Source organism: Fusarium falciforme, chromosome 1, assembly GCF_026873545.1.
Source record: "Fusarium falciforme chromosome 1, complete sequence".
Lineage (NCBI taxonomy): Eukaryota > Fungi > Ascomycota > Sordariomycetes > Hypocreales > Nectriaceae > Fusarium > Fusarium falciforme.
This window is the reverse complement of record NC_070544.1, coordinates 5,896,424-5,907,449: the sequence shown is the minus strand read 5'-3', so window position 1 is coordinate 5,907,449 and position 11,026 is coordinate 5,896,424. Positions and strand designations below refer to the sequence as shown.

Sequence of the window (11,026 nt, the reverse complement as noted above, 5' to 3'; positions counted from 1 at the left end):
CAGGGTGGCCAAGTAAAGAAACGAAATGGGGAAAAAAAGGGATATCTTGAATAAAGCGTTCTGTATAGTAATTTAGACCTATTCCCGTCGCTGCCGCGCTCGTCCGTTGCCTCCATAACCACATCGCAACTTGAGTACCAATCAAGCGCACTCCCAACGCCAGTAAATGCAACCCTCGCAGCCACGTAGTCTACTCAAGACGCTGTATACCAGCTTCGTCGAAGAATCATCATTTCTTTTCTGTAGCACAACGGCCAACTTCGGGTTTGAAAACCTACAATCCTTTCCTCCACCACTGCGCATCGCTCCGTATGGCCATGGCCTCCCTGGAATTTTTAGCTACTTCCCCTACCCCTCTGTCGTAGGCGCCAGACGAGGCAACCCTAAGCTCCTTGGACTTCAGCCACCCTCTCAGAAGTGCTGAATGGGTTGAGCTCCAAGCTCTAAGAGGCTGATGGTGGTGGATGTGGCTTTCGAATGATCTTGATCTTGGGTCGTGGACGCGGCGCCCCAGTTGGCGTGTTCGAAGCAGGACTGGCAGATTTTGGCTTCGGGGTGAAATTCGAGTGCGAGTTGAGCGAAACCTTTGGACTCGATGCCGAAGCATGTGGCGAGGATGCCGGGCCTCCAGGCAGAGGCTTCCTGATTGGTTGGTCCCCAGTTGGGAGTGGCTTTCTTGCAGGTTTCGCAGTGATAGTGTCCCTCACACTGACTGGAAGACCATCCTTGGGAGCAGCCGAGGGCAGAGATGTCCTGCCATTGGTGCTCTGCTTCCTCGCATCCCGAAGAATTACTCCGAGAAGCCCAGGAGTTTTGGTTTTGAGAGTGACAATGCGACTCTTCCTCCGCACGCTGCCCAGGTCAGGTCCCGATGGCTTCTCTGTCTTGGGGCGCTTGGGTGCTGGGGTGTGATGCTCGTCTTTCTCTGGACGTGGACGCTTGATCGAGCCTACAGATGAAGGCTCAACGGGCCTAGCAGGCTTTGAGGTTGACGAGGAAGAAACGCTTGGTTGGCGAGAGACAGCTGGTGAAGCCACGATAGTGTCCTTCTCTCCGAGTGATTGGGCTGGAACGGGACTTTGTGTTTGAGTTTGGGGTTGAGGCAAAGGCGGCGCCACTGGACGCTGGGGGGTGGTAGATCTGTGAGTGTTGATCTTGATCGATGAAGTTCTCGGAAGAGGGATAGGTCGCACGGGCTCTTGAGCTGGCGGAGGAGGCGGTTGTACGATGGGCTCCTTTGGTTTTGTCCTATAATAGGATTTGAACAACACCAGCAACTGTCGCAAGTCAGCACAAGCCAGTGACATTGTTTGGTTTGGGTGATTTCTTACTTTGTTAGAGAGCTGCTGCTCAGCCGATCGCTCGGCCTTCCAAGCCTTGGGCAGAGGGAGCGTGATGATCCACTGGGATGCCTCCTCAAACATCATCGCCGCCAGATCCAACATACTCTCCATTTCGCATCGGCCAAGACCTGGGTGATCTAGCGCCTTACGCATCGCTGTGCTGTAGTGTCGCTCGTCGCCTGCGTAGGTCTCCTCCATCTCTCGTCGCAGAGCCTTGAGGGCAGCGTCCAAGTTCTCTTTCCTTGCAAACATTTCCTTCCTGGCTTCGATCTCCTGCGCACTGTCTTGGACAAGGAGGAGGTCGCCTTCTTCGTCTTCGGGAGGAGGTTCATTCTTAACAACCTTTGCATGCTCTCCAAAAGCGATAGCGGCAAGCCCGGAAGCCGCGGCGTCGATGAGCTTATTGCGCACGTATGGTGATCGGTCGGTAGTCAGGGAGTATATCAGCAACGAAAACATGGTAGGGTCCATCATGGCCCCAAGATCAATCAGCGCCTCGAAGGCTTTGATTCGGATGAGATCTCTCGTTCCATCCAGTAGATATTGCCCAAAGTCGATGTACGCCTTTGGTATCACCTCAGCCTTCATCAGCCGTTGTTTCGCGTTCAGGCCCGCAATCGTCCAGACATTCTGGTACGAATTAGTCCATTCATCGCGGCGAAGGACACGTTCGATTTGTTCCATTGCCCTATCAAGGAACTGCGTCTCCTCCTCATTCGGTATCTTGTTTTGCATGGCAAACCAATCATCCTTCTTCGAGGGGATAAGAGACGTGGCAAGAGCTTCAACGAGTGTAGCGATGTAAAAGTGGTCGGAATAGGGGTTGTCCTCATTGTTGTTGAAAAGGAGTTGGTCCAGGATGAATTGTCGGGCCTCGAGCGGACATTTGTAGGTGTTAGCATCTCTGACCTGAGCGATGGCCTTGATAATGGCGCATTGGACGTTGTATTGCTTCTTGTCGGAAAAGTCATTCGGTTTCGGCTGATTTGTTCCCTTGTGGCAAAACATCTCACTGAAGGCCTTCATTAGTTGCCGGAGACCAAGCATCGAAATGTCCTTGATATTGGCCTGCCGCGGTAATGCCTCTGCGGCCATGGTCCGAATGCCATGGAAATAGCGACGGTCCACCAACGTCCTGGTGAGGAAGCCAGAAGCGATGGGGTGCAGGGGACCATGAGTGAGGTATAGCATGGCATCTTGTTGAGCCACGACGTCCCTGTCTTGTTGCAGCTGAGACACGTACATGTACGGCTCGAGGGTCCTCTTCATATCGCAGGCCCATTCGAAGTCGGCGTCCACGCGAATCCACTCGTATGACTCTTGGTCCATCTTCCTTTCGGTGTCGGGGTCCCAATCAATCAACTCCCACTGGGCCTGCTCGTCTGGGGTTTGAAGGACATCGCCCAGGCAATAGAGCAGCGTATCGTCCAGGTTTTCAGCGTCCATACTGGCGCCCACATTCTGCTTCTCCTTCATGCGACGAGTCCGCTTGAGACGTTTGTACTTGGTATTGTAGGGAATCTCAAACTTAGTTGAACGTGTCGCATCCTCACGGATCTCCAGAATGTGTTCATAAGGTGTTCCGTCTGCTTCATGGATTCGAACTGTCATCGGTCCAGTGAATAGCGGCTGCACCTCACCCGTCTTGACACCAGCACGACGCTCCTTGATCACACGTAGAAAGTCATCCCTCTCCAAGGCAGGCTTCTTAACCGTCTGGAACTGGATCTGATTCAAGGTCAACTCGACGCATAACCTCTTCTTATTGAACTTGGCTTTGACGTCAAATCGCGGGCATCCGGAACCGTAGACCCATTGATTCCAAAAGCTCTCGAGTCGGTATCGCGCACCCTTCTCGCAAACTGCACGGAACTTTTCTGTTTCGAGGATAGTTGACTTGTCGGACGCTTCAATCTGAACCTTGGTCAACAATTTCTGGAGAATGCGTGTCAAGCCGTGTCCTCCCGAAGCCTTGATGAGCCGCTTGTCCAAGATGAAGAAGACGACTGGAGCTTTGAGGGTCATGAAGTCCATTTCGAACTCTCCCAGGTGAAGACTGGAACCAAGGTCATAAAGACAGGGTCGGTCAATATCAACCTGCACGAGCTTGTCTGAGAGGGTCTTCATGCGGAATCTGTACTCATTGTTGCCACAGAGGCGCTTCATGAAAAGATCCGTCATGTAGTGAGCGACACCGATGATGAGCCAGAGGTCGTTTCGAGTGTTTGGGATCATGTTGATGCCGATCCACTGGCTGGCCAGAGTGTGAACAATCTTCCTGGTAACTTCGATCTCGGGGTCAATGATATCCTCTGGGAATAGCAGGCGATTGCTGACGAAGGCCATGGAGTAGAGAGGCACCGTATCCTGAACCATATCGTCGAGAAAACAGATCTTGAAGTTGCCGAAAGGATACCGAGCAAAGGTGTAGGTGAAAAAGTCGGCCGCCATTGTTAGAGCGGCAGAGGTGTTTCGAACCCAGTCGGCGCGGTGTGGTAGACAGTAGGCATGGACCTTGAGCGCATTCATACCGAGCTTGACCTCATCTTCCTCTGTTCTAGATTCGGACGAGAGGTCGATATGCTCGAACGGGCCAACAGCAAAACCGAGCTTCTGAACCGATACCTTCTTCTCAGGTTCAAACGTCATGATCTTTTTGTGGTCGTCGTCTGGATCCACGGTCTCCTCCATAAGGAATCCCGAGCAGACAACCGACATTTCCCTCAGCTTGTCCTCTTCCGCAAGATTGTGAATCCGCTCCTGTCCATCGATCTGCATCTTGTCTGAGCTTGCGCCATTCTGCTGTGTAGCCAACGCTTGCTGCAGGGCATCACCCAGAGTGCGGGGATACTTGATCGAGATCTTCCAGTCGCAACGGGAACCATGGTCATCGACGCATGGAAATATGCAAGAAGCTGTCCCAGGGTGGATGGAGCTCCGAGTGTACATGTGCGTGAAGCGGTTATCCAGAGGATCGACACCGACGAACTGCATCCCATCTCGAGGGTTAGAATTTGTAAAGGGTATTGTAATCTTGAATTGCCTGTTGATCTTTTCGGCGGGATCGAGCCCTGTCGTAGACTTCCTAATAATCAATCTCGGACGATCAGGCTCGACCCTACCGCGCAGGCTCACCCTGAGCGACCCGTAGACCGGCGTGCAACCCTCGAACTCTCTATTCTCGGCGGGGACGTCGTTCTTTCGGCTATGAAACACTGACCGAGCGCGTCTACGCCGAATGTCGTGGTGATCGGCTCGTAGGTTCCAATTCGCCGAGTGGGAGAGCTTTTTGTACGGATCTTGGTAGACAGCCGTCGTTTTGCGTCGATGCACCTCGTAAGGATCTCCGTTGGCCTCCTTAACATCAGAAACGTAGATATTTTCGGTATCGATCTCGCAGTCGGCGGCATCCAGTGCCACCTCTTCGATCTTATCATTGAAGGTGACAATGAAAATGTTGGTTGTCCCGTCGATGCGCTTATCGCGAAAATTCACCTCTAGATTAACCTCTTGCTTGATGACAAAGTACTCCAGAACCGGGAGGTCTTCCACGGGCGCGAGGCCATCTTCGGCGTCCAAGAGAGAGTGCTTCTCGGGCGCAAGTTCTTGCGACATCGCGACGGTGGCCACTTTGAACGGTCGAAAGCAGGGTCGAAGAAGGAAAGGCCTGAGGGCCGCTGCGAGCTGGTGCTTATGAACGCTGCATCGATGGAGAGGATAGGCCTAAGCGGAGAGAAAACGGAAGTCCTTGGCGTCGCCGGGCGTAGTTGTAATCGTTATCGTGCTCGTCGCGTAGTCATAGGCTTCGGTCGAGGCTTGGGCGCAATTTGAACGGGGATGGCGAAGACGGATTCGCGCAAGAAACGGGTAAGCGAGTGAGGGGGACGAGGAGATGGATATTAAGAGAAGAGATGAGAAATTAATTAGAAGGAGAGGAAGGTTCCATACGATGGATTTCAAAGAGCAACGAAGCGCAAGCACGCGCAAACCTCGAAGATTCTTCAGTGCCTATCACCGTACGCCGGACCTTGTTGGAGGAAGGAGGAGCTCGCGGCGCGTTTCATGGAGCTAGAGTGCACGGGCCACTCTTTCCGCCTGCCAGAATCCCCAGGCTGTGAGGGTGAGGTGAGGTGCTGGTGAGGCTCCGAGGTACGTACCCACAGCCTTAAGTGCGCCTCTTCCGCGGCTCCAAATCCAACCGGTCGTTTACATGAAATACCCAAATCCGTCCACACGTCAACGCGCACAACCAAGGCAAGCATACCTGGGTAGGGAAATCTACTATGCAACGGTATTTTCCTTCAGCATTGATGAGCTCCCTCGATCCCATTATGAGGCATGGCCAGTGACCGAGTCAGTTAGGCTGCGTCGACCGTCAACATCACATCACCGAGGAATGACCAACAAAGCCGTACCGTACATTGCATGCAACAAAGATCTTAGGATTCTGAAGCACATAAGAACTATCAACATTCGTACACACCACCTCAAACAGATAACATTTGCCTTCGCCGAGGCGAGCTGTGAGTGAACCTTCCCCCAAACGCCAAACCATATAGTATAACCGAGTCTCGCAGTGTCTTCTCTGCTGTTGTTACAAGCAGCCAAACGCATCACTGCTTGCTGCGTCGCCGGTCCCGGCGCTTCTTTCTCGCCCGGGCCTTGAGGGTATCTTCATCACGGTATTCTTCCGGCAAATCAAAGTCAACCTGGGGTATCTCGGGGATCGGGTGACCCCATGCCAGCACCTTCCTGCCTGTACGCCGATGCCGGTGCAGAGCGCTCTCGCGCTCGTACTTCTTGCTAAAGAACGACTTGAACTCCTTGGGAGGTTCTGGGGTTTTTGGAGCCGGTGGTGGCTTCGGTGGTCGCGGTGCTTTGGTCGACACCGGCTGTGGAGTTGACTTGCGCTTCTTTGAGCCTTTAGCTTTCGATCTCGCCATGGCTTCATCGCGGAGCTGCTTCGCTGGTGACGCCGAGTCGCTCATGTCGCCGTTTGCACCATCATGGTCATCCGCTTCATCCTCCTCCTCAGCACTTCCAGAGTCTTCTTCGTCTTCCTTCTCGGCTCGAGCCTTGTCTTTTTCCTGTTTGCGCCTCTTTTCTTCCAAAACCCAGTTTCGGAACTTGGCAAGTATGGCTTGGCAGCCCTTGATGAAGTGGTCTCGGGCTGGCTCAAAAGTCTTCTTCTTGGTTTCCGTGACACCACTAACACCCATAACCCTCAGCCAGTCATGACCTTGGAGGCCTTCTAGCAGCCTGATGATTTGGTCCTTTTCATGCTGGGCTCGGCCCTTCTCGGTATTGCGAATTGATCGCTCCAATCTCTCAGCTCGGCGATGCACCGGCTGGAAAAGCTTATCAGGTAAAGGATCCTCAACCGTTTTGTCCTTGGGTTGGACTAGAAAGTTGAGTTCTACGCGCTGCGCATCGAACACGTCGTGGAAGAGGGCATCGCCATATCCTCGCACGGGATATTCGTCAGCGGGGTGGGGTTGCTGCGGTGCTGCGCGTTGGGCGCCAGAAACAGCGCGTCGTGGGTCAGAATCGACGACAACGATGGGGGTATCAACGTTGAAAAGGTCTGATGCGGGTTAGAAATCATTCAAGGTTGAAGATGGCGCTCAGGAGAGCGATGGGTTTTTTTTTCGCACGTACGCTGTTCTTTGGGTTCATTCCCAATCACTTCATCGTACTCGGGAAAGTATGCAGAGAGTTCACTTTTGAACCTCGTGGCTTCTTGGGAACGGAGCTTGCGGCCCTGTTCTTGGGGGTTTGTATCCTTTGCCTGGGGCTGTAGGCGGTCGAGCTCATGTTTGATGCCGTTGATGACTTTACTCTGGTGTTTTGTAAGGGTCGGCTCCTGCTTTGGAGCAGGTTTCACGACTTCGGTCGGGGGGGGAGGGTTGGTCGTGGGCGTTGTCGTCGCACTCGCCACCGTGGGCGTCGCAGTTTGTCGCGGGTTGCGCGCGGGCGGCGGGACTAAGTTGTCGGGGATGATATCGGACAATCCGTGAGAGCCCTTAGCCAAAATCTCGACGGTTATTCGGGTTCTCTTGGGCTTGAGGGCATCACGGTCGCGATCGTGGGCGTCGAGCACCCTCTTGCTTCGCCCTCCACCTCCGCCAGCGCCGCCCTGTGTGTGGGCAAATACGCCTGTGGAAGGCGTCAGGTGATGGTGCGCGAGATGCTGATGCGGGTGAGGACCCTCAGCGCGCCGCGAGGAACGGGTGACAGAGGCCATTGGGAGACGTCAAGAGGCCTGGCATGGTTTCTCTGCTGGCTTCTCTGGCTCCGACGACTCTGTCTCGCGATGGGAGCCGCTAGATGTTGATGTTTTTTTCGATGGGCTCGGCTTGGGGCTGCGCGCGGCTTCGTGCGACTGACTGAACACGGCTGACCTGCCTGGGCTGCAGTGCGCTCAGGTCAGTTTGCTTGCAGTCAAGTCGGGTACCCGCGCCTGCACTGTGGATTTTCTGCTGGTGTTTGTCTGGCGCGCCCTCGTGCAGCTCCAGGGGCAGGTACCTGCTGAGGCTGCTGAAGGGCAGTGGTGCTAGTGGGTTTCGTAGGGGAGGTGCTTGCTGAGGCCGCTGCAGGTGCACCCGTCTGGGCTCCTTCCTCTGCCCGCTGCCTCTAGGCTGCCACTGAAGACGGGACGCTCCTTCCCTTCCATCCATCCATCGCGTTTCTGAACCGTCACCTGGTCCGTGTCAGAAGCATATTGGTAAGCACGAAGCTGACAGCCAACACGACAATGGGAACGATGAAAGAGATTCGATCCATATCCAAATTGGCGTCGTGGGTCTTTTCAGTGTGCTATCCTTTCCGTGGGAAACTCAAAAAAAGTCACGACTGTACGTAAGGAATTCTTGTGACTAGGCGCAAATGTTGCCTTGGGTTAACGAAGAGCAACTGGGAACATTCAATCACAACTTGCGGTAGCCGCCTTATGCTGCGAATGCATTCTTCTTCTTCCTTAATTTAAGAACTATGAAATGCACTTGGAAGAACCGGCCTCGCTAGGAGTAGAATTAAAGCATCTATGCATCCATTGCTAAGCAAATCTTAATGAAAGACCGATCCAAGTCCAGTGTTCTTACAGGGTAGGCATTTGACCTCTTGAATATTGCAACACGGACATTGTGAAAGAGAATATTAATTAAAACTAGGTCTCAAATATTGAATGTTCACTTCTTTTCTTCATAGCATTGATTTCTCCTGACTCAAATTTGTGTAGTTGTAGGAGATCTATTGATGTTAACGTAATTCGACATGATAAACTGGTAGGTTAGACATGAATTCCGAGACACGACGGGAAAATAGGTACAAAGCTTGCAGTGTATTAAATAAATGTCTCGGAAGCCATAAGTCATGACTGGGATGATCCAACCGTCAGGGGTATTATAAAAGTAACAAGACAGCCACAGCCCACCAAAGCTCCCTTCTCGTCATCACATCACGCCGGTAACCTCTCGGCCTCCTCCTTTTGCTCCCGCTTCGCAGCTTGCTTCTCCTCCTTTGTCGGCTTGATACCCAGCTTCTTGAGCACCTTCTTCACCGGCCTGCCCTCCTGCTTCTCTGCTTCCTCCCTCTCCAGCACCTCACGCTCCCGGGCCGCACTCTCGCTTTTGTCCCTGGCCTCTTCCTCCCGGCGCGCCGCCTCCTCGGGGTCCAAGATCTTGTCCCGCCGGTGTCCCACCCGCTGCGCGAGGTCCTTTCCCTTGCGCCGCGTCTTGACGTACGCCTCCAGTCCGATGAGCACCACGTACGACTTGGAGATGGAGACGTGCGTCATGTCTACACCCGACTGCCGTAGGCTGTGCACAAAGGCGCGAAAGTTGGATGCTGGCGGGCGGTAGTGACCGCTAAGGGGGGACAGGGATGACAAGCGACCGTTCTTGATCTTGATGAGGCCGGCGGCTGAGATGCGGCTGCCCTGAAGGAAGGACGAGTGCTGAAAGGCGCCCGAGTTCTTGATGCCCACGTAGAGTCGGAAGGATGTGTCTGCGACAAAAATCCAAGTGTTCTTCTTGACCGACTTGCGGAGGAGCTTGTTGAAGATGGTTGAGGCTGATATGTGCGCCACCTTTTGGAGTCCCTGGCTCTCATCGAAACCAGGCGTCGCGTACTTGGCGGCCCGGTCCGCCTCTCGCCGCGACTCAAGTGAAGAACAAGAGCTGCTGCTGTCGTCGTCCAGCGACAGCCCATCCTCGGGCTGGCTTATTGGGTTGAAGGGCGGCGTGGGGTCGTCCGAGGGCACTACGCCGTGGATGCTGTCCTTGTACTGCTCAGACGTATCTATGCGCTGGCCGTTCTTTGCCCAGCATAGCCTGCCTTGGCCGTCTACCTCGACGAGATAGTGCTGGCGCTCCTCCTTGGAGAGGTAGCGGACTTGCTCTCGTTCAAGTCGGTCTCTCGGGCAGCCTTCCAGCTCGACCTCGCGGCCCTCGCCGTAGTCGAGCCAGTAAAAGAAGTTCTCCTTTGTGTTGGATCGTTTCCATTCCTCGTGGTACATGCAGAGATTACTTCCGTAGCGATGCTTGAGATCGACCATCTCGAGGAAGTATCGCAAACCCATCATGCGCGCCTCGTTCTTGCGGGCTTCATTATCCTTGTCGCGCTGCGCTCGGGCGGCTGCTCGTTCTTCGGGGGATGCGTCTTCGTCCGACGATGACTGTGTTGATGAGGAATCTGACAGTAAATTGTCAAAGCCAGCCCGTCGCGCGACTGTGCTCGCCTTCTTCCACTTTTGCCTCGCCGATGCTGATCGCCGTTTCTCCAAGCTATCGGGCCCCAAACCGTCGGGATCTGCGCCGTCTGTTTCTGTCCTCGCCCGTGGCTGCGTCGCTTGTCGAAACTGTGCCTCGCGTATCGCTGTGACCCAACGTGTGCTGGCGTCTAGACCAAATCCCTCCATCTCTCTTCTTGTGCGATATCCTCGAAACGTCTTTTGGATCATGCGCGCGGCCAGAGCCCTCTCGTCCTGGCTGCCGTTGGTCGACATGGTTGCTATGCGCGACTCGAGCGATTGGCGCCTGCGTTGGTGATGTCTGCGCTTGATGTCCTCCTCGCGCTCCTTCTGAACGGATGCGATGCGCTCAAAGGATTCCGGCGAAGGAGGCCGTAGAGAGTCCATGTAGTCTGTCTTATTCATTGGTCGCGATGACGTAGGTAGGCCGAGCAGGTAGTTTGGGGATTGATGGCGGGGTAGTAGAAGAGATAAACCAAGGAATTGATCTATTCCTTGAAACTGATGTTGAAGCGAGCCTTAACAACCAGGCAATGTCTTGGCATGGGAATAATAATTGGACTGTTTTCTGAATTACTGTGAATGATACGAATATTCATCTATTACGTGTTGGCTGGTTTGGACGAGTTTAAAGAGTTGTCATGATGATACACAGTCCTGTCGATGGATCTCAAGGTCCCCGAAACCCTGTTGTCAAACGGCTATCTACCTCAGAGCCATCCCCTTAGTGCAAGAGAGAGAGAGGCCCAAGTTTTTCCGTTTCTAAGTAAACAATTAGTAGAAAACCCATCTCACCTCGCATCGTTCTTCTTATAAGAAAGCACAGAGACTCATGAGGGTTTGCTTAGGGTCCCCATGAATATTGCGCTGTCTAACACGTATACCAAATCTAAGCTCATATGCAATGTCTACTCCCCAGACCAACCCTATTTTC

General features: G+C 53.6%; 3 protein-coding genes across 3 annotated transcripts; all 3 read right to left on the bottom strand.

Moving 5' to 3' along the window:
• Nucleotides 1–443: 443 nt before the first annotated feature.
• Nucleotides 444–4,958, bottom strand: NCS54_00169400 (Transcription initiation factor TFIID subunit 2; the record flags this gene model as incomplete). The annotated part of the gene is made up of 2 exons (XM_053147315.1): nt 444–1,277; nt 1,332–4,958. 2 exons carry the CDS (start codon nt 4,956–4,958, stop codon nt 444–446), a joined length of 4,461 nt encoding a protein of 1,486 aa, XP_053003290.1.
• Nucleotides 4,959–5,956: 998 nt separating this feature from the next.
• Nucleotides 5,957–7,587, bottom strand: NCS54_00169300 (SAS4 domain-containing protein; the record flags this gene model as incomplete). Its single annotated transcript, XM_053147314.1, has 2 exons — nt 5,957–6,927; nt 7,002–7,587. The coding sequence occupies 2 exons, from the start codon at nt 7,585–7,587 to the stop codon at nt 5,957–5,959; spliced, it is 1,557 nt and encodes a 518-aa protein (XP_053003289.1).
• A 1,212-nt stretch (nt 7,588–8,799) lies between these two features.
• Nucleotides 8,800–10,497, bottom strand: NCS54_00169200 (Hypothetical protein; the record flags this gene model as incomplete). The annotated part of the gene is made up of 1 exon (XM_053147313.1): nt 8,800–10,497. One exon carries the CDS (start codon nt 10,495–10,497, stop codon nt 8,800–8,802), a length of 1,698 nt encoding a protein of 565 aa, XP_053003288.1.
• Nucleotides 10,498–11,026: the final 529 nt, after the last annotated feature.